Source organism: Purpureocillium takamizusanense, chromosome 1 (assembly GCF_022605165.1).
Source record: "Purpureocillium takamizusanense chromosome 1, complete sequence".
Taxonomy (NCBI): domain Eukaryota; kingdom Fungi; phylum Ascomycota; class Sordariomycetes; order Hypocreales; family Ophiocordycipitaceae; genus Purpureocillium; species Purpureocillium takamizusanense.
The window spans coordinates 5,998,150-6,019,651 of record NC_063068.1 but is presented as its reverse complement, the minus strand read 5'-3'; the positions used below and the strand labels follow the sequence as shown (position 1 = coordinate 6,019,651).

General features: G+C 59.4%; 7 protein-coding genes across 8 annotated transcripts; 5 read left to right on the top strand and 2 right to left on the bottom strand.

Annotated features, from left to right (window-relative positions):
* Positions 1-8: 8 nt before the first annotated feature.
* On the top strand, positions 9-2,100 carry JDV02_001812 (Protein-histidine N-methyltransferase). Its single transcript, XM_047982781.1, has 2 exons — positions 9-545; positions 623-2,100. The coding sequence occupies exons 1-2, from the start codon at positions 87-89 to the stop codon at positions 1,310-1,312; spliced, it is 1,149 nt and encodes a 382-aa protein (XP_047838749.1). The 5' UTR covers positions 9-86; the 3' UTR covers positions 1,313-2,100.
* On the bottom strand, positions 1,339-3,948 carry JDV02_010837 (uncharacterized protein). 2 transcript variants are annotated; one of them, XM_047992574.1, is made up of 2 exons: positions 3,756-3,948; positions 1,339-2,890 (listed from the first exon to the last, which is right to left on the bottom strand). In XM_047992574.1, exon 2 carries the CDS (start codon positions 2,857-2,859, stop codon positions 1,564-1,566), a length of 1,296 nt encoding a protein of 431 aa, XP_047838747.1. In that variant the 5' UTR covers positions 2,860-2,890; positions 3,756-3,948; the 3' UTR covers positions 1,339-1,563. The 2 variants fall into 2 exon arrangements, with proteins under 2 accessions (XP_047838747.1, XP_047838748.1); XM_047992575.1 differs by having other exon boundaries at positions 1,339-3,948.
* Positions 3,949-4,372: 424 nt separating this feature from the next.
* Positions 4,373-6,787, top strand: HOS2 (Histone deacetylase). The gene has a single exon (XM_047982780.1). It carries the CDS (start codon positions 4,709-4,711, stop codon positions 6,203-6,205), a length of 1,497 nt encoding a protein of 498 aa, XP_047838746.1. The 5' UTR covers positions 4,373-4,708; the 3' UTR covers positions 6,206-6,787.
* SUN4 (Beta-glucosidase (SUN)) lies at positions 5,681-8,911 on the bottom strand. The gene is made up of 3 exons (XM_047982779.1): positions 6,993-8,911; positions 6,267-6,929; positions 5,681-6,209 (listed from the first exon to the last, which is right to left on the bottom strand). Exons 1-2 carry the CDS (start codon positions 8,235-8,237, stop codon positions 6,885-6,887), a joined length of 1,290 nt encoding a protein of 429 aa, XP_047838745.1. The 5' UTR covers positions 8,238-8,911; the 3' UTR covers positions 5,681-6,209; positions 6,267-6,884.
* A 3,525-nt stretch (positions 8,912-12,436) lies between these two features.
* JDV02_001809 (uncharacterized protein) lies at positions 12,437-14,092 on the top strand. Its single transcript, XM_047982778.1, has 2 exons — positions 12,437-13,560; positions 13,622-14,092. The coding sequence occupies exons 1-2, from the start codon at positions 12,650-12,652 to the stop codon at positions 13,635-13,637; spliced, it is 927 nt and encodes a 308-aa protein (XP_047838744.1). The 5' UTR covers positions 12,437-12,649; the 3' UTR covers positions 13,638-14,092.
* Positions 14,093-16,446: 2,354 nt separating this feature from the next.
* JDV02_001808 (uncharacterized protein) lies at positions 16,447-18,318 on the top strand (the record flags this gene model as incomplete). Its single annotated transcript, XM_047982777.1, has 2 exons — positions 16,447-17,845; positions 17,906-18,318. The coding sequence occupies 2 exons, from the start codon at positions 16,447-16,449 to the stop codon at positions 18,316-18,318; spliced, it is 1,812 nt and encodes a 603-aa protein (XP_047838743.1).
* A 1,376-nt stretch (positions 18,319-19,694) lies between these two features.
* On the top strand, positions 19,695-21,320 carry DGA1 (2-acylglycerol O-acyltransferase; the record flags this gene model as incomplete). The annotated part of the gene is made up of 3 exons (XM_047982776.1): positions 19,695-19,737; positions 19,926-20,029; positions 20,094-21,320. The coding sequence occupies 3 exons, from the start codon at positions 19,695-19,697 to the stop codon at positions 21,318-21,320; spliced, it is 1,374 nt and encodes a 457-aa protein (XP_047838742.1).
* Between the last annotated feature and the right edge of the window lie 182 nt (positions 21,321-21,502).

The following is a 21,502-nucleotide window of genomic DNA, read 5'->3' as shown; positions in this document are numbered from 1 at the left end:
CACGCACGCACAACAACAAGGGGCTCATATATTGAACGAGAGAAACGCAACTCGTTGGCCGCGCTCCGCGTCCGTCCGCCACATCAATGGCTTTTTCATTCGCCTTCTCGGGCGACGACATAGACGCCGCAACGCAACGCGAGTTGGAACTGACCTCGCCACCTGCCACCACCACCACCACCACCAGCGCGTTCCCCGTCGCAGGCAAGCCGCAGCTCCCGCCCACAAACCATCCCCTCGCAGACCTCCTCGCCAGGCTGCCCTCCAAGATCGCCTACGACTTCGTGGACCTGACTCTCGACGATGGCTCTCCTCTGCGCATCCCGCGCCGCGAACTCTGGGACGTCCGCGTCCAGCTCATGGCTGAGGACGGCGACGACGACGATGGCCGCGCCGCCGAGGGCCTTGGTGAGCACGACGTCAAGACGGGCGTCTATGAGGGCGGCTTCAAGAGCTGGGAGAGCAGCGTCGACCTCGTTAAAGTGCTTGCCTCCCAGAGCCATCCCTCCACGCTACAACAACGCAGCCCCGTACGGTCTATCGAGGTAAGCAATGGCATTCTTTTCGCACATTCAAGCGGAGAAAGAGCACAACACTAACAACGCCCGCGCACGCATATCAGCTTGGCTGCGGCACGGCATTGCCATCATTGGCCCTGTTCCAATGGGCCCTGGCTCTAGATGCCACTCCTCCCCCCCAGCCCTTCACCTTCATCCTGGCCGACTATAACCCTTCTGTCCTCCAACTCGTCACGATGCCCAATTTCCTCCTTGCCTGGGCCCTTCACCACCACCATCGGCACCACCACCGGCATCCTGCACTGCACGATGCCTTCTCCGCCGACGGCGAGCTCGAAATCACCCCAGAGCTGCTCCAGGCCTTTCAGGAAAGCTTGCGAGAGCGCAACATGACCCTCGCGTTCCTCTCCGGTGGCTGGTCCCAAGGTTTCGTCGAGTTGCTCTATGGCCTCCCCGACAGCTCCGCCCAGGATCGGTCTCCTGCGCCTGGTGTGACTCTGTTACTCGGGGCGGAAACCATCTACTCCCCCTTTGCCCTCGAGGCTTTCAACGAGACTATGTTCGCAATCCTACGCCGTGAACAGGCGGTTTCCGCGGTGCACGCCACTGCTTTCGTGGCTGCCAAGAGGCTCTATTTCGGCGTCGGCGGGTCTCTTGACGACTTTGTCGACAAGGCCCGCGCAAAGGGCGCCACCGTCGTCAAGCTCAGGGAAGAGGTCGACGGAGTTGCTCGTGGTGTTGTCCGCTGCGAATTACCTACAGTTGCGTCCGACCAGCACATGACCGATGGCTAGCACCACACAATATAGAAACAACTCAAGCCAGTATAATGCCCAAAGGCGGGCCACGATCTGCGCCTCACAACTGGAGAGCCAAGCGCGATGCTCGCACGTGGAGTACCATTAACTACTGGCCCCGGAGCACCTTTGGGTATGTCATGTTTTTCTAAAGCAGTCGAAACGCCAGAGGCATGCCAGCCTCGAATCCTCCAACGCCAACCTCATTCCATCATCATCATACGGCCTGATGTCGTTTGCCTCCTCACCTACTTGCTCTTCTTCTGAAACTTCTCCGTGCACACCGGACAGTACCAGGTCCCGTTAGGCTCGCTCTTCAGGCCGACGCACGACCAATGAAACCACTCATATGGGCAATTGTCGTTGTCGCAGGCCACCATATCTCCGTAGCTCACGTTATGGCAAAGGCAGTAGGTCTTCTCATCACCGCCTTCCTCGTCCTCGTCTTCCGCATCTCCCACAGCCTCGTCGCCATCGGCGTCTTTGCCGTCGGCCGCGGGCGTGCCAGGAGAACGGCCGTCTGCGCCCTCGTCTTCTTCGCCCGCGCTCAAGCTCTCCGCTTCCGACAGGTCACTATCCGCCGTCGAAGCAGGTGAGTTTCGCGCCGAAGCCTTCTTCACTCGGGACAGCGACGACTTGTTGGGGGCCTTCTTACGTGCCGTGGCAGTCGGTGTGCCTCGCCGGCTTCCGGCGGCGGAGCCTGCCTTGACCGAGCCTGCGCGTGGACCAGCACTACCCGCCCTAACCGCAGCCCCAGCGCCAGCACCCGGACCAGCCTTGGGAACGCCGGGTCCTAGCGATGAGTGTCTCGCGAGTCCGCTTGATGCCGCGGGTGCGTTTCCAGGGCCCGTGCTGGATCGAGGGCCACGTTTGGTCGCAGGGCCGGCAGAGCTTTCGCGTTGTCGGTTGAGTATGATGCTCGCGGCTGGTGTGGCAGGAGCGGACGCCGGGTGCTGGTTGAGCGCCTGTTGAGCTTGAGCTTGCCGGATGCTGGGGTGTGTGGGCAGGCGCGTGGTGGCAGGGTTCGAGGAGGTGTGCGCTGGATTCAGCGGCGACGGGATAGGGCCAGCGGTGGCCATGTGCGCGGACGGGTTGATGGAACGGATCGACGGGGCGGTGTGGTTGGCGGCGCTGGGCCGGAGGAGCGAAGGCACCTCGTCAGGATCGGTGAAGCCAGGCTCTGCGCGGTCGTAAAGTAGCTTTATTTGAACGTCAAGGCTGCGCAGATGCTTGTCCATGATGGCCTGCAGCCTTTGTGTAAGGGCAATTTTGTCCTGCGAAATCTTGTCGGCGCGGGCATAAGCGTCGCGGATCTGAGCACGTAGCAGCTCCTCCTTAGGGTTCGCCTCATGGATCCCGTTCGACTTGATCCATTTTTGGATCTTGCCGTCGCGGTCTTCGATCGTTCGGATGCACTCGTTGTATTGTCGATCCTTGTCGGCGATTTCGTCCTGCATGAAACGAATCTCCTCGGGCAGGTTTTGGACACGGTTGATCCAATCGTCGAGGATCAAGCCCGGATCGAGGGGTTCGGCTTGAGGCATCCTCTTGACGAAATCGATGGACAGATCGTCTCTAGGCATGATGGTCAACCTTGGGACGGACCCCAGCAAACGGTGTGCCTAAGTCATGCGCAAGGTAAGGGCGTCTATGATGTCTGTGTGACAATGCTTTCAAAAAGGCACAGAAAAGGCAGAGACGTTGGGGAATTCTGGCGGCTGCGGGGAAGAGTATGTAGAAAAGTAAATAAAGAATCAGACGACGCCACAGGAGGAAAATCGCAAGGCGGCGCGAGAACAGTGTGGGGGGTGATCGGCTGCCGACGGGAACGTGCTGGCGCTGACGCTGACGCACCCAGTGGAAGGAATCCCTGAAGCGCGAGCGCAGCTAGCCAACGCGGGTAGCGATGGAAAGCCTAAAGGTCCTCCTCGACGGCCACTGTCGGCTAGGTAACCTTAGAAGGTACCGTGGAGCTGGAGGGCGGGTGCACACCCGCGGTAGGTGGCAAGCGCGCTGCCAAGGTCGCTGAATCGGTGGCGGCCAGAGCACTGCTCAGCAGTCCTTTCGGTGGAACGTGAGCAGCCCGCTGACTCAGTCGACCTCTCCACTAAAGTATGGAGGTACAGCCGACAGCCAGGCTGCCCCGCGCTCAGAACTGCAGAGGCCCTGCAAGCCGTCGCGCCCGGTATGGATAAGCGTATCCGTCCAGGGCGAGGCTTTGGGCGGGTGCAACGGGCATCGCATCCGACGCGGGAGCAGCAGACGACGAGCAGGCTGCGCCGAAGAGGCTGTCTAGCAGGGCTGGGGGACGCACGCCCTTCTCGCTGGAGAAGATGCGGAAGACGGGAAAACAGAGTGCCTCCGACTTCGCAGCCGCTGGGCTGGATAGCCGACCGCGAGCGACTCGCAACGACGTGGGTGTATGCGCGGCGGCTCTTACCTCGAAGCAAATTGGTGTCTTGAGTGCGTGGCTCCCCGTGTGTCAGTCAACCTGAAGCGCAGAGCGCAAGTGCTCAAAGCGTGGGCGGCTGGCGACAGACGGTTCCCAGATGCGAAGCCGGGCGAGGTGACCGTCGTGGCGTTGCTGACGAGGCTGCGGATGGACAAGCGTACGAGTATGCACGTCGTTGGAGGGACGCCGGTGATGCGAAACCCAGTGGCGATGACAGGCCAACTTTTTCTGCCCTTGCTCCCAGGCCAAAGCCTTGCCTTGCGAGGGTCGCGGGTACCTACTCAGTACTTCAAACGGTACCACAGCGCTATCTTACAGCCTTGCCTCGCATGTGCCCCCCCACGGCCGAGGCCCTGATCGCAGGTACTTGGGTACCAAGCCAATACAGGTTACCCGCCTACCTCGCCCAGTACACAGTCGGTACCCAAGTGCCCCGCCCTCCTGCGTGCCGTTGCCTTTGAGTCTGAGTGTGATGCGCAGCAATTACTTCTAGAGGGTACCTAACTTACCTCATGGGCCAATGCCTTAAACAGGACTAGCGGCATCTCTCCGATTCCTACCAGGCGTCGCGACATGGACTCTTCTCGCCAGTGCCTCGTTTCAACTCACAATTCTACATACAAAATCGCTTGTCCACTCCCTCTGCCATAACGACGACACTCGATATCGATAGACCGTCATCGCTCGTCTCCGGTACTTCATACAATAAATCCATATCTATATCGAGTCCAAACTCGCGCTGACAAGGTCCCCGCCACTGGTCGCATCCGTCCCGACTCCCCCCGTCTCATACGTCGAAACTCATTCTCACCGGGTTCGTACTCAACGCTCACTCCGTCGCGCTCCGGCACGAGCAATCAGATTACGATTCACTCGCCGACTATCTTCTCCTTCCCCGTCACACGGAGGCCCGCCCCGGCCTCTCACCGGGCCACGTGGCCATGGACATGGACGCGTACCGGTTCCGCGTGCCCAAGCCCAACTATCTACCTCACAAGGTCAACGTGGACCGCAATGACTCTATTGTCGAGCGGTACGATGCGCCCCTTGGCCTTGCTAGCGAGCTGGACAACGCCAAGTTCTTCAACAAGTGCAAGCGCATGGCTGAGGAATCCGGCATCACCCGGCCAAAGGGCTACAACGTCTCATTCCACTGCAATCCCGAGATGGAGAAGCACCACTTCGGCGTTACGCACCCCATGAAGCCCTGGCGCCTCACCCTCTCCAAGAGCCTCATCTACTCGTACGGCATGTCGTTCGCCATGGACAACTACGTCTCACGCGCTGCCACGTACGAAGAGCTCGCCGACTTTCACTCCACCGACTATCTCGACTTCCTCGGGACTGTGCTACCCGAACCTGTCCCCCGCGACGTGGAGAACCAGAATCCTGACCTCAAGTTCAACCTTGGAGGTAGTGACTGCCCTTTGTTTGAAGGTCTGTACGATTACTGCTCCATGTCGGCTGGCAGCGCCCTGGACGCTGCACGGAAGATCTGCGCGAAGCAATCGGATATTGCAATCGCTTGGGGAGGCGGCCTCCACCACGCCAAGAAGGCGGAGGCGTCGGGCTTTTGCTACATAAACGACATTGTCATCGCCATCCTTGAGCTTCTGCGCCACCATCCCCGCGTCCTATACATCGATATCGATGTTCACCATGGTGATGGCGTGGAAGAGGCTTTCTTCTCAACAGACCGCGTCATGACGGTTTCGTTCCATAAATACGATCCGAATAACTTCTTTCCTGGAACTGGAGCTCTCGACGACAACGGTCCGAAGAATGAACAGAACCCAGGGGCTCACCACGCCGTCAATGTCCCTCTCAACGACGGCATCACCGATGAGCAGTACGACATGCTCTTCAACACCATCATCAGCCGCATAGTCGAAAAGTTCCGACCAAGCGCTGTTGCCCTTCAGTGCGGCGCCGACTCCCTGGCCGGCGACCGTCTCGGGCGCTTCAACCTCCAAGTTCAGGGTCACGGCGCGTGTGTAGAGTTCTGCAAGCGCATGAACCTGCCCCTCATCCTCTTTGGCGGCGGCGGCTACACGCCTAGGAACGTTGCCCGCGCCTGGACGTATGAGACTAGCATCGCCATCGGCTGTCAGGACAAGATTAGCGACGTGCTGCCCCAACACACGCCTTGGCGCGACCAGTTCCGGCAAGAGACGCTCTTTCCCACGCTGGAGCAAATCCTCGGCGAACCCAGGCAGAACAAGAACCCGCCTAAGCGGCTCCAGGAGATTGTCAACCACGTCAGCGAGCAGCTGCGCTTCGTCCAGGCCGCCCCAAGCGTCCAGATGCAGGCCATACCGCCAGACATCGGGGCCATCAGACAAGACGTGGAGGACAGGATCAAGGAAGAGGCGGCCGAGAGGAATGACGAGCTGCGGAGGGTCAAGGAGGCTGGAGTCGCCACCCCCATGGAGTTTTAAGGGCCTTTGTTGTATGAGCAAGGCGCAGAGGACGATGGTCTCAAGGAGTGTATTTGCTCACCAATGTGCACGAGCTCCGCCAGAGTGTACGGTAGATACCCATAGGTGTTGTATACTCGACTTTGGATAGAACGTCGCCAAATACAGACCGCGACCAGCGGCGATTCCAGAGGCGTGGCGGTCCGCACGCAGGTTTGATTATGATGGGAAACGGCTTCGGCGCATATATGGTGTGTCACCTTGTTTCCTCAACGTCGCAGTCAAGCGGTCACGGGTCATCATGGAACTGCAACGATACGCGCTACTTTAACCCAAAACCAATGACTTAACTGCGAGCGAAACATTGTAAAGTTAACAAAAAAAAAGACATGAAATTGAAGCCGCGAGGCATCGGCACCGATAAGGGGCGAGGTCCCAAGAACAAGCCGGGCCAGCGCCGAGGCGAGACGAGAGCCAGCGTCGAAGCGTTGCTGGTTCGCAACATCTCTCCGCCCAACGTGTTCCCTCGTAGCCCCCTATCACCCTGTTGCAGTATCAAAATATAACTCCAGGGGCTCGTGGCATCTCAACCTCCGCACAGGCACTCTTGATGTCATCGGCGGCACCACTGGATACTCTGCTGAGAAGAATATGCACATGAAGATCCAAAGCGATGCTAGTCCAGGTTTACAGCCGACTCTCAAAAGTATCGAACAATGGCCTTGCCGCCAGGCGCTACAGTGGCCTAGAAGCATATCAGAATACGAGGTCTGGTGAGCGACAGGATAAAGCAAAAGGGTTCTCTTACGGTGCAGCCCTTCCCACCATTGGAGAATTGGCCGTTCTTGTATGAGCATTTCGTTGTGACATCGCCAATGATCTCAACATTAAAGTCCAGCTTGGCATCGCTCGTAGGTTCGTTTCGGAAGAGGCCAATGTACGTGTTGCCATCCGCGGCCTGGCCGACACCCAGGTTGAGAGAGGCCCAGTTACCAGCCGACTTAGGCGCCACACTGCTAGTCCAGACGCAAGCATCCTTCTCACCGAGGCCCTTGGGGTTAATGTAGTACTGAGCGGAAGTCGTCTTGCCTTGCCAGACATAGTAATCGTCCTGCTTGGGGTTCGTGATTTCGACCGTGCCGCCTGGTTGAGCAATGGCGGGGATGACCATTGCCTCGCTTCCGGGATAATCGGTGCGACACGTGGCAACGACCTCATCGAGGTCATTCTGAATACTCACACCTCCAGCGCCCTTCATGCACAAAGTCGAATAGCCCTTCCGCGTAAGCTCAAGATAACCCTTGTCGTTGCAGTAGAGGCCACCGACGGACTGGCCAGTGGAACCCTGGGCTTCAGGCCAGTGGGCCTTCTGGTAGCCGGGAGGGCAGGCATACGAGCAAAAGTAACCTGTGATGCAGGTCGAGCCACTAGTACCGCCAATGATCTTGCTGATGAGCTTCGCTCCAAAGCTGAAGTCTGGGACACCCTGCAGACTGGACCAGCCGCCCTGGTTGAGCCAATCGATAGGCACAGCGCCATAGTCCGAGGGGAACTTGGAGCACTCGATCTCGCCGCTTGGAAATTCTCGGTCTACACCAAATCCTCCACTGTTGGAGTTGCTCGACTTGGCTGGCTTAGCCTGCGAGGGCGCAGGGGGGGGAGGCGGGGCCTGGGACGTCGTCTTGGGGGGCGGTGGCGGCGGCGAAGACGTCGTGCTCGGCTTCTCAATGAACTGAGCAGGTGCCTTGGACGTGGTCGTGGGCTTGGGCGGCGGTGGCGGCGGCGGCGGCGTCCAAGTCGGCGTCGTCTCGCCGACGACAACGCAGTCTCCGCGATCGATGCACTGTTGGGCCTTGGACGCTTCGTACGGCTTTCCGGCCATCTCGTAGGCGGTCGTGGCAGCGACGACTACGACGGTCACCTGGTCGGGGGCACGCTTGTCGACAACCTTGCTTCCGTGCCTCCTGGCGTGGCGGTGGAGGTGGTGGTGCGAATTCGCCGTGGCGCTCGCGGCCAGCGAGGCCGCGAGGGTATAGCCGAGAAGGTTCTTCATTGCGATCGGTGTCTGCTATGCTATATAGATGGACAGGATCAGCGGGCCGGTCGGAGCAATTAGATCTTTATGGCGAGCAGAACGAGTTTGCGCGTCGCGGTAGTCGACAGTACGTGAACAGCGGCGATCGAGGTATGCCCAGCAAACCCGGGATGAAGCCGCTGGGGAGGGGGCTCGTCGCAACCACGGTCCGAGCATCGATCGTCGAGCCGGGCCGGACGGGGAGAGAACGTACCCGCGTGTTGTTGAGCCGAAGTCAATGCGATACGATAGGTATGTTGATGTTGTTGTTATTGCTGTTGATGATGTTGCGTAGCCTTGAGGCAAATGAGCGTGATGGAGCGATGGACCGGGGACAAAGGAGTGTGATAGAGAGCAAAAACTCTCTGTTGGAAACCGACACACCGCTGGGGAAGGGAGGTGAGAAACGAGGGCAGTAGGCTCGAGGAGGCAGAAGGGGAGGAGGAAGGGGAGGGAGGAGCCAAAAGGAGGAGATGAGAAGGCCTGTGGCCGGCCCGCCTGGTGTTGCCGCTGCGCCCACGGGCTGCCGTGGGAAATTAGCCGTCCGTCCAGCCAGTGTCCGGGCGTGACGATTGTTGTCACCTGAACTTCTGACACGGTATGAGCGCCAGCGCTACGTGCCAATCGCCATTGGTGTACCTGACTGGCATGGGAGGCGACAGGCGCGGGCGCGCGTACCGACTAGCCTGGTGTTATGTACCCGAGGTAAAGGAAGGTACTTCCTACCTAGGACGAGCAAGCACTGCATGCCCTGCCCTGCCCTGCCCTGCCATCCTGCCCTCCTCCCCTGCTCTTCCCTGCTACGTACGAGTGCGCGTGTCGACGAGAGAGAGGACGATCGACATTTCGGCCAGCCGACGACGACGACTCATTTCTCTCCACCCCGGGGAGTCTCCCAGTCTCTCTCCTCCTCCTCTACATAATCCCGCCGACAAGTTTGCCCGACGGCTGTTGACTTGGCCTCGCGAGATGCGTGTCGTGCTGCTACTGGCTTTGTCTACAGTGCAAACCAACCCAACGCGCGGCAGGTCGCAAGTGCGTGCACGTATATGGGTAGTGTACGGCCACACGTATGTACAATGCTACAATGCTGCTCCTGCCGCCGCCACAGACCAAGCGTGCTCGCAAAATTCCTCGCGCCAGGCGAGTCGTCACGACGCTGGCATAAGAAGGCATCGTGGGCTTCCTAGGTGCGTCCTCCGCTCCAGGCTTGTAGCACACTGCCCCCTGCCCCCTTCCATGAAAAAGGGGAGGATGGCATTTTTAGACGGAAGAGGACACTGGCAGATGGCAACGGCACAGACAAAATTACCTACCGTCCCCCCTCATGTCCGGAGTGGATGCCAACATGGACGTGGTGAAGTCGGGTCGGGCGGGGGGAAGCAGGAACAAAAAGGGGGCGGCGCCATCTGCTGTTGTTTGTTGCTGGTGCTGCAGGGCGTTCCTGGCGCGGTTCCTGGCGCTAGTCCTGTTCTGGACGGTTACCCACAACGGATGAACGCCAATTATATCAGTACACCTACTACTCCGTATATCTATACTACAACCCGGGTACGCATTACGAGCACGGCGCTTGGCGCTCGCGCCCGTCTCCCCAAGGTTCCCTCAAAGGCGAGGGTCATCAGACGCGACAGGGGAAGAAAGTCCCCGTCAAATGCACCGATGTGAGCGAATGCAAGAATAGAAACCCATCCCGCTGCTTGTCTAGGTCCCCCAGCCAGCGTGTCATGGCTCGTCGGGCAGAATGCTCGTTCAACTTGCACCGCCCGTTCGCCAAGCGGGCAGGAAGTGGGTACCCAACGATATTACTAGGTAGTACGTAGTACGTACCTACTATGTGAGGCCATCAACCTTGTTGCCTGGAAGTTGAGGCTGGACCGAGATCACCCTCCTCCAACGGTTTGGAACCGTCAGCTCCTCTTCAATTGTTGACGCGCAGTTTAAAAAAAATTCCTCGCGCCCGGCCGTGCCCATTGCCGGCGCCCTACAACGGCATCAGCGTCCGCCGACAAAATGGGCATTTCTTTTCCATTCGACTGCCGAGCCTCTCTCCCTCGTGGCGGCCCGCAGTCGGTTCGACTCATGCACCACCTACCGGTCCCAACCCGCAAAGAGTCTTTGCGCAGCAGTAATAAACATCGACATGGGCCGAGCAGGGGTGCCCTTGTCCCCGTGCAACAAGCCTCCCAGGATCCACATATAATCCTGGCAAGTTTGTGAACACTCGGGGCCGCTCGACGTCCAATCACGACCACCAGGTCTCCCATTCTGAAACACCGACCTCGTTTGCCTCACCTGGTGGAGCCCCCTTTGGAAGACTGCCACCATAAATCCAGGTGCGCGGTTGCGTGGGCAGGTGGCGCCCCAGAGACTGTTTGTCACAGGAGGAGAAAAAAAAAGAAAACAAATCTTTCTTCTTGAACCGTGGATCTGCCTCCCCGCCCACCCCCGATCGGGTGATAGCTAGGCCAGTCAGCCCGTGGCATGTCCACACGGCCGTGCTTCTGCAGTGCCTCCCCGCGCCGAGCCCCGAGACCATGCACCGCTCGTTCCGCTGTAGCCGCCCCTCTCTTGGCGTTGGAAAGGCCGGCCCGGCCGCCGCCCTTCAGCGCCGAACTTTTCGTGAGTCTCGGCAACGCCGTGCCGCCCCTCCGCGCCGGCATCGTCCTCCGGGCACCCTCGCAGGCTCACACGCCGGTGCGTACGTGCTCCGTCCAGGGCCTGGTTAAGCCCTACGCTATCTGCTGTTCTCGAAACATACCTTGCAGGAAGGGGTCGCGACGACTCAGTTTACTGAATTGTTCGCCCGCGTCGGTGTCCTAACGTCAGGAGCGTGTTTCGCCGCGATTTGACGTGGAGAATTGTCAATACTGGTTCAAACCCCAGCGAACGCGCGCATGGTCGCCCTTTGGGTCTCTTTTGACTTTTGATTCGAGGCCATGACATGATCGTCTCTCCTGTTCCGGCTGCAGCGCCGTCCCCCCCCCCCCCCAACGAGACTGGTCTATGGGATGTTTGACAGACGCCTACCCTACATCGTCCCAGCCCATCCATATTGCCGGCTCCCACAATATACATCAAGGCAGATTTGGGCAATGGTCTTCGGTCGAGGGTTCTACTGAAGGGGCTGTGATCAATTTTTATGCTAGTAGTGTCTGGCAGCAGTCCATTGTAGTCGGTGGTAGACCAACATTGCCCAATCTAACATCTTCCTGTGTGCAACTTCCCCCTCGCTCAACAACACGCGCTCATCTTATCCGTTCGGTATCTCACCACGATGCACATAATGTGGCCGGTATAAGGAGACATGGGCGAGGCACAGCAGGTGAAATCCCATATGCGACGTGTCGAGCTAGTGGGCGGATGTAGGTGACGACCATTGGTTGCACCGGAAAGTACGAAGAATTAAGAGACAAATGCGTCCGATGTATGAAGTACACCCATCCCACGAGTCCAGGAGACACTGGCCTCCAAAGTGCTAGCTATGAGCGTCAGCACGCGACCCAAGGCCGAAGCCAGTGGTTTGCACGCAGCGGAGAGCCAGAACCAGCGGTTGACTGGTCACGGTACTTCGTAGCCACCGCCGAACCACTTGAAGAAGATACGGGCGGAAACGATGTCGGCCAGCAAAAGGGTCATCAACAAAAGTGATGTGCGCGGTTGTCCGTGCTGATTCGCCAATTGGGACGGCGCTTGCGGGCTGCTCAACTCAGCTCGGGAGAACAGGAGCGCCATTCCCCTCCAGCTCGGTGTCATCCAGCAAGACCACATCCAGTCGAGCGGGCGCTTCAGTCCGTCAATGCCGTCCAGCCCTGTCAAGTCGCACAGGGTGGCATCCATGCAAGGCCGACTGCGATACGGGATGCTGAAGCCTCCATTGGCTCCTGTTGGCCGACTGCTCTCCCGAAAAGCAAAGACGCACTGGATCTGTCGCAGCCGACGCCGTGCTAGAGATACCAGTCTCATCAACAGCCCGATGTGATGCGCCACAGACGGTGTGGTGAGCCAGGGGGCGCGAATCGGGAAAATGCCCGAACGTGGAAGCGAGGGCAAGCCCCAGCGGACGGTGACAAAACACAAATCTTCCCACGACAATGGGCTGACTTGGAACACGGGCCGGGGCGGGCCTTCGAGGCGGCGGGCGGGTGGTTGGGGAATGAGATGACGTCTCGGAGTGGCTCAGATGTGGCTCCCTGACCGTCAGCATCACCGGGGCAGGACCAGGGAACAAGCTCGATGCTGGGGGCCATTTCTTGAAACAGAGTGTACGAACCGTTTGCCGGGGGACTATTCCGTAGTACGAAGGAGCGGATTCGCACGAAGACTAAGTCATCGGTGGCATTTGCGGGGACCACCATCGGCGACCAGACGGGAGGGCACCCGACCCGTCCATGAATCTCAATGACGAAAGGGCCCTGGAAGGAGCGATGCAGACACCGCGCAGTTTGTTGATATCAACGAGAGCTTTTGGGATCCAAACGACTTCGGCCAACGTGGAGTATTTACCGGCGCCGAGATCGATTTGCGGGAGTCATCCAGCAGCGCTCTGTACCTTGCACAAACTGTTCAATATTGAGTGCTTGCAGTGCTCAGGTCTCCCAGGGTCTGAGAAGCGTGGCACTACGTCGGGTGGCATGTTGTCGTACGGAGCGTTGCAGACGTCACCGTCATCGGCAGAGGAGGCGGGATTGGTTCGATGGCGATCTCTGTCTTCGAACGTCCGGGCTCGAGCGCTCCCGTGCCGATCCCAAGTCGTTCTGTCACTGGCTGGCTCTAACCCTGGGCAACGGGCTACCCATTTCATCAGAGACGGGGTGCTCGTAGGTGAAGAAAGCTCGAGGGTCTTCAGTTGCCTACTGCTTGTAGCACCAACCATTCGGGACCAACCGTGGGGAAACAAAGTTCCATTCCATCGCGGCCTTCTACCCCCGCTCATCAGGGGCAAACGAACGCAGACGTCATCACCGATGGCGGACGACGGAGCGGAGCGGACGAGCGACCGAGCAATCCAGCAAGCCAGCGGGCAAGCAAAAAACAAAGGAGCCAGCAGACCAAAGACCGGCAAAGAACAAGGAAGCCGGGCCCGCGATCTGCTAATATCCAACACGCTCCACGCAGCCCCAGCCGATGCGCTGCGCTGCAGCTGTCCAAGCTGTCCTGTCGCCTCACATCGAGCAACGGTTCCCCAAGCCTGCTTCGGTGACGGGCCCCCTGTGGCTGGCACCGCCTATCTGCACACGCCCGATACCAGGGTCCGAACCGCGGGCTGCGGAGCAGCGAGGCCACAGGCTGGTCGGCAAATGTAGGTAACCACGAGAGCCGATCTGGTGAGGCCGATGATGATGATGGAGTTGTACCTACAGGATTCGTAATATATAGGATGAGGACGAAGGGGAGGACCAGCCAGGCGAAGCCACTACGAGCATCGAGGGGAGAAGACGAAGAAGCAAAAAAAGGGAAGGACGCTCACGGCCCCTGTTGTCTCCTTCCCTATGTACTGTACTCCCAGCCTCCTTCCCTCCTCCAGTTTCCGAACTGTCGCGACGTTCCTGGCTGGTGCATCTCCCAACTTCGCCCACAGGCGCCTCTAACCCATACGCATCACATTTTTCAGAACAGCGGCATGTTTCTCACATCCATGCCGGGAATATATGCGGTTATCTGGGCCACCCACCACGAAGCGCCAGACCGTGTGCATTGCGCTTGGCCATATATATACCGAGAGTGCCACGATGGGATTGCATCAGCCACGGCGTCACCGCACTGCTGGGCATGCTGGGCAATGGCGTTCTGTGCACGGAGCAACGCGCCCCATGTCCAGTGTGATCTCCCCGGCCATGAGCACCGCGCAGTACAATTTACAGCAGTTGGCCAAGCTTTCCAGCAATTCTTGAACCGCCTTGTGCAGTCCTACAACTTCATCGACACGGTAGTTATCGGTTACCTGAATCGTAGCAGGCGGATTCGTCGCTACCAGATGTGGGATCGAGCTGCCTAGTAACCTCGTGCTTGTGGAGTATCTACCGTGGGGAGACGTGCCTTGTTGGCCGCAACCTTTACCGATACGGCTGTCAACGTCAGCTGAAGGCGGCTAAGCCTAGCAGTTTGAAAGTTCTTAGCCACAGCAACGGGCTCCGCCACAGGCAAAAGTGCTTGGTCGCTTGTCTGGCGTGGTCGACGGCCTAGGTAACTTGCCCATCTCGACGAGAAAGCAAGCTACCTAGGCTCGGCAGGTCGGTGGTTCCGCCCACATGTTGGCGAACAGGTTAGCAGCACTCCGTCCAATACGGACCCGATACGGAACATGCTTGGCCACATTTCCTGCTTCTGACGGGCGGGCTATCTGAGATCAGTGAGTGAGCGCTGACGACGGAGATGGATGTCTCTATTCGCCCGACGACGTTCGCACCCGAGCCAGGCCAGGCGCGAGCAGGTCTTGGACGACTCCACCGCCGCTGGACGAGCCCGAACTCGTCATCAACGTGAACTCGATGAAGGGGGGATCGAGGCGGCAGACCTGTCATGACGTGCAGTTCGTATCCGTCGTCTCGCTCTGGGTCCAGGCAGACTGGCCGATGACCTCGATTCACCTCGGGTTCGCGCGTCAAACCTGCAAGGACGGGTGTGCACGCGGCGGCGGGAACCTGTTTCTTGCGCCTCGCGGGCAGCCACACATGGGTTCCCTGAGGCGGAAACGGGCTGGCGCAACTGGAGCCTGGTGAGGTGGCTGGCCTCCACACACACACTCACGGCCAGGAATGGTTGGGGGGGCCCACCGTCCGCCACCACCACCACCGCCACTGCCTGAGACGGGCATCGACCTCCCTCCTCCATCGGGCAGGTAGCGATACCTCGTCGCTTTCCTTGGTGCTCTTTTTTGTCCGCCCTGGCCGCGCCACGACTCAGTTCACTGACGCCGGGTGTGTCGTCCCACTCCAAGTCCTTGGCCAAGGCCTCTGTGAACGGCGCCTCCACCCGCTGCGCCGCGGCCTTCCAGGTTCAGACGAGGAACCTTACGAGGGCCGCAGCGCCGGCATCTCGTGCATGCTCGGCTACCGGCTGGCGCCGCGGAACTGGGTTAACATGCCTGGTGGTAGACGGCGTCTTCCCATTGTGAACCTCGTGGTGATGGGCGACAGACAAGCCAGCCTGTACTGGCGTTGTACATGAGCGCGCGAGGCCGCTCCGTTGCTCCCGTCAGGCCAAGTCCCTGTACTTGCTGTGCGAGCACGACTGATGACTGTGCTGGTTTGCTCGACCCAGCCCCAGCCCCAGCCCCAGCCCCAGCCCCAGCCGCAGAGTGCTGGACCTGATGGCCGACCACCCAATAGAAATCGATTAGGCCGCCGCCACTGTGGTCACGGCATTGGACGCAGGCCGAGCCCAGGAGAGGTTACGGGTACCTACCGTAGGTACTAGAGTTCGGCCTGCTGTTCCATCCTGGCACACATCCCACCCGTCTCTGGCCGTGCCCCCCCCCGGGTGGTCGGGCGGTGGCTCGCTGCGACGCCGACGAAGTATGGGTACCTCCCTCAAGTGAACCCGCTGCAGCGACAGCAGCAGCAGCAGCAGCAGCAGCAACAGAACGGATAGCCCTGGAGCACAGCGCAGCACACCCGATCCTGCTCAGCCAGCCCAGTTCCTCCCCATGCCCACCTCTCAGGCAAGCTCGTTCGGTCCTCCAAGCACTGCGTCACAATCATCCCTCCTCGCTCGTCACTCTCACTCTTACTCTCCGTCTCCCTCTCCTCTTCTCATCATCCCCCGTCGTTCATCCCTTCTCATTGTGTGCACCGTCGTGCCCATCACCACCGTGACTCGTGCCAATCAGTCGGCCAGTTTGCCTTTTGAGTGCAGTTTGGGCAAGCCCCAATTAATGTCAGCGGCCGTCGCGCCGGCCGACTTTTACGCCACACCTCTCGCGCGCTCGCCTCAACGCATTTGGAACCCCCCCTTCCAAAAAGCTTGCGCGCCCGCTGCCGAAAAAAACACACACTCTCTCTCACGCACGAGACTGGACCCGAACCAGATAGCGGCGACAGCTCTCGCCACTCTCTCCAGCCACACCGACAACATCCGTCCGTCTGGCCATGCGCCCTTGACCGAGCTCTCCTTCAACTGCGACGACGACTGTTGTTGACGAACGCTCCTTTGACCAAACATCACATTGCTGCCCTACCATCCGCCTATGGCATCTAACGGCGCCGGTGTCCTTGCAGCTGAAGCACGTCCTTCCTCTCGCTCGACACCATCATCACCCCCTCCACCCGATTCTGCGGTCGTCGCAGACTCAATCGCGGACCCTGTCGCAAGGCCGCCCAAGCGACAGCGCGAATCCGACACCCTTTCGCCGCGCTCGCCGACTGCGCATAGCTCTGGCATCTTTGCATCGCCTGCCAAGTCTGCTCGCCTTGCCCTCGCAGCGGCCAGAGCCTCCCCGCCACCCCTAACGGGAGCCGCAGCACTCGAGGACGAGCGCCGACAGCGCAACGAGGAGCGCGCTGCTGCTCCTGGACCAACCAGCCCCAACCCGAGTCACGGCGCCCTCGAATCGCTCATGTCGGGCGCGACGCAAGCCATAAGCCGCCCGGCGGACGCGCCACAAATCGCGCCAACAGCCAACATGGAGCCGGCCGTCAAAGCCGTCACAGCACTATCAATACCTACTGGAGATGCCCACCGCCCCGATGGCAATGGCGAAACGAGCCCGCAGAGCGCGACTAGTCTGGGCGCTGTGCCTGTTACTGAGAGTCCCACGCCTATGGAAGTCGACAGTCACAAGGGGGACCAGCTGTCGGAGCAGCAGGTGGCTGGGCAGGATGAGCGGCCGCAGCAGCCGGGGTCCCTGTCATATCCAGGATCATTACAGGCATCGGGTGCCGTGTCAGAGCAGGTTGCGCGGGGAATGAGCTTTCCCATGCCTTCGCAGGCGCAGGGCTCCCCGAATTCCGGGACGGGCAAGAAGCACAGGTGCCCCTATTGCAACACCGAGTTTACGCGCCACCACAACCTCAAAAGCCACTTGTTGACACACAGTCAGGAGAAGCCGTACGTCTGCACAGACTGTCAGATGCGCTTCCGGCGACTCCATGACCTCAAAAGGCATGGGAAGCTGCACACGGGCGAGAAACCGCACGTGTGCCCCAAGTGCGACCGCAAGTTCGCCAGAGGAGATGCCCTGGCGCGACACAGCAAGGGCGCTGGCGGTTGTGCGGGAAGGCGAGCTAGCATGGGCAGCTTTGCCGACGGCGACGAGCTGGACGGGGGCATGGGCGAAGGTGACGAGTCTGCGCTGTCAAGTATGGCTTACGACAACGTAGACGACGAAGAGTTGCGGAGACAGAGCCTGCCCAGTATGGGAACTCAGCCTTCTGGATCCGGCGATGGATACGGCGCGCACGCACGCACGTATCCGCCTGCCGGACCGCGGCCACAAGCACCTGGCGGTTTATATCCTCCTAACCTGGGGTTGAGCCAGGCGACAGGCACGGCGACCAACAGCACCTCGAGCATCCCAAATAGCATGGCAAGCAGTCATACCGCCAACACGAGCGTCTCATCCGTCCCCGTGGCGGCGGGAAACTCAGGCATGTATTCCCAGTCCGGCATGACGGAAAGTCCCAAGCCGCTGAGCCCCGGCGTACCAGGACACGAAGCGTCCAGCATCGGACGGCAACGCTCTCCGAGCCTTACGCAGCAGTTTCAGCAGCAACAGCAACAGCAACAACAACAGGGAGCGGGAAGGCGGGCGTCAGAGCTCCAATCTCCGCACAGCGGGCAACCTCGGCCTAAGCTCCCGGGGCTGTCGCACCCGGGGTTTTCGGCGCCGAATACGGCGGGTTATGCTCATGGACGGGCACCAGGCGGGGCGCAAGCCGGCGGCGATAGCGGCAACATGTTTGCGCAGAGCGACCCGAGCGTCTGGGCATACATCCAGACGATGGAAGAGAAGTTCAAGTCGCTGACAGACAAGGTCTTGTCGCTCGAGGAAGAGGTGGCGGGGTTGAAGAAGCAGCTTGGGACGCCTGAGGACGGTGCGACCGGGGCGACCACGTCGTGATGGGGTTGTTATCAGTGGCTTCTTGGTAGGGATGGCACGGCACAGCACAGCACGACATTATGGAGGATGACTCGGCGTGCAGGGGTAGACTTATTCGACTGCCTTCAATGTCGCTCGCTGCTCACAGAGCAAGGGAGCTGAAACGGTATCAAGTACGGGCGTTTACAGGATTTCAGAACGGGCGACTGGCAGCTTCAGCGATGAATGGGACCGGCACCGGAAGGCAAAGTTCTGTGGGATTTCCATGACAAGGCGGGAGACAAACGGGGTGATTGTTTTTCATATCTTGGTGCGCCCAGGTGTCTTCCGGTAACACCCATCTGTATTATACAATGCTTGGTGTGCGTTTTCTCCAGACAGTTTCGGTTGCCTCATGGCAGGAACAAGGGTCTAACTTGAGTTTGGGATTGCTTACGGTGAAGAAGATCAGTCGTTGAACCAATTGGCGCTCGAGGGCCATGGCTGTCACCGATCGCAACTGGAGTGGTGTGATGCATCGTCGTTTGGCCCTGTTGAGATTGATGATGTCGCCCCCCCACAGCCCGATACGGGCGTTCCTCCTAGTATGCTACCTGCCTAGTAGGATTCTTTTCCCTTGTCTGCGCAAGTCGTCGAAGCGACTAATTCTTTCAGGCAGGAAAAAGGCACCTTTTGTACCTGCTTAACCTCGTTGGCCTTTACACTTGCCAGTTCTGTCCAGCATTCAATACTACTAACCTCTAGGTAGGTTAGTAGGCACGACTAAAGGTACAGGTAAGGTGTCTTGGGTGCCTCAGTAGGTACCTAAAGGTAACAGGTCGATGGGATGATGCTTTGGCGCTCCCGTCTTCACGTGCTGGCTGGGCCTGCGCTGGACTGGTTCTCGTAGTGCTGACGTACCTACTCTGTATAAAGTGCCAGACAAGATACATTGTAGGTACCTCGCCGCACCCGATTGCCTGGCCAAGCGCCGGCGCCACCTGGTGGGCTGCACCTGCGTCGGTCGGTCGGTACGTCATCAGGGCAGTCGCCGCTTAGTACCCCTTCAACGCGAACCCGACCGAGACCGACGTTGCAACAAGCTCATTTGAGCACTTCTTTCCTTCAGCACTCCAGTCGCCCGTCTATGCCGTATGCCTTATTACCTCTAGCACTCCAGGTACACACCTTACCCATCTGCCAACCGAGGATCTGTCCTCAGCTCGGCTCCACGACTCCTCCCCCTCCACGGGCGCACACGCTCGGCCAGCTACGAGAGCTTACGCTTGAGCTTCGTCGGAGCCATCTCCAGCCTCAGCATCAAGCGCCCTGCCCTGCCGGCCCCTCTGAGAAGCTCTGCAAGCTCTGCAAGCTCGACAAGCATTTTGGACGCCTGCGCGGCCGAGCTGCTGAGCAAGATGGCGAGCGCCCACGTCGCGCAGGCTGAGCCTCTACCGCTGGGTGAGTACCGCCCGTGCTTTTGTGCTTCTCAGCAGCGGGCGATCGCGAGGCCTCGAGCTGGAGGTCTGGCGTCGCCATGGTCTTCAAGCCGCCCGGCCGAGCTGCGACTGCACCCTCGGGCTGGCCGGATTTGGAAACAGAATCGGGACACGGCAGCATGCGCAGGTTATTGACTGATTGAGAGACAGACGAGCCTGGCATCAATGAAAAGGTAACAACGATTCCGAATCCAGTCGACAGCTCAACGGCGGCGCTGCTGCAGGAGGAAAGCAGTGACGAGACCCTCCTCACGGTACCTCACCTGCCCTAAAAGACGATGCCTGAGTATGCGGCACCTAACACATGTGGCTGAACAGGACTCGCCGGCCGGCGACGAGTCGTCAGAACGGCCCAAAGCAACAAGTGGCGAGAGCAAGTCGTACGCTGCAGTCGTTGCGCACTGCGAGGAGACGGAACAGCCAGCCGCGAGGCCAAAGCCGATAGACAGTGACACGCCTTATCCGCCGCTCAGAACCGAACATTCTCACGGGCGACATGAGCGAGAGGCTTGGAGGGCGGGCGGCATCCGCTTCGCACCTTTACGAGTGCCCCTAACGCGGCGATTGCAGACAGGAGCTGTGCTCTTCCACTGCATGTCCATTGTCGTCCTCGTGTCCATGTTTTGGTTCACGTGCGCCAACCCATTGTTGTGGCCTATCTTGGTACCCTACCTACTGCATCTGACCATGTCGACGGCGTCGATGGATGGGAAGCTCTCGTATCGTTCAGAATGGTTGCGTTCGCTGCCGCTGTGGAGGCTGTTCGCGGGATACTTCCCCATGGCACTGCACAAGACGTACGACCTGCCACCGAACCGCAAGTACATTCTTGGTTACCACCCACATGGCATCATTTCCCACGGCGCGTGGTGTGCCTTTGCGACCAACGCGCTCGGCTTCGGCGACAAGTTCCCCGGCATCACCAACAGCCTCCTGACGCTCGACTCCAACTTCCGTCTGCCGTTCTACCGGGACTGGATCCTGGCCATGGGCATCCGGAGCGTGTCCAAGGAATCGATTCGCAACCTTTTGTCCCGGGGTGGACCAAACAACGACGGGCAGGGACGCGCCGTCACCATTGTCATTGGCGGTGCCCGAGAGTCGCTGGAAGCGCAGCCTGGCCACTTGCGGCTGATTCTCAAGGGCCGCAAAGGCTTCATCAAGATGGCGCTTCGCACCGGGGCGGATTTAGTGCCCGTAATTGGGTTTGGTGAAAACGATCTCTACGACCAGCTCAGCCCGAAAACGCACCCCATGGTGCACAAGCTGCAGATGCTTCTGCTCAAGGTGTTCAAGTTCACCATCCCCGCGCTTCACGGGCGCGGCCTGCTTAACTATGATGTTGGGCTCATGCCGTACCGCCGGCAGGTCAACGTTGTTGTCGGCAAGCCCATCGAAGTCAATGAGTCGCACGGCATGCAGCCAGCACAGGAAGAGATTGACCGGTACCACGCCCTGTATGTGGCCGAGGTGGAGCGTCTTTTTGCGGCGTACAAGAATCAGTTCTCCAACGGCAAGGTACCGGAGCTGGAGATTTTCTCGTGAACCTTGTATGTAGTGTGCGTGTGTGTTTGTCTCGCTCTCTCTCTTGTTCCATGTCACTGTATTGCCGTGCTCAGGTCTTTCAGCCCCAATGTCGAGGACAAGCCATAACAGGTGTAATGGTTCATTGTACAAGTAGAGCGCAGAACGGCGACGGGTCAGATTGGCAATTCGATTCGTTTGCG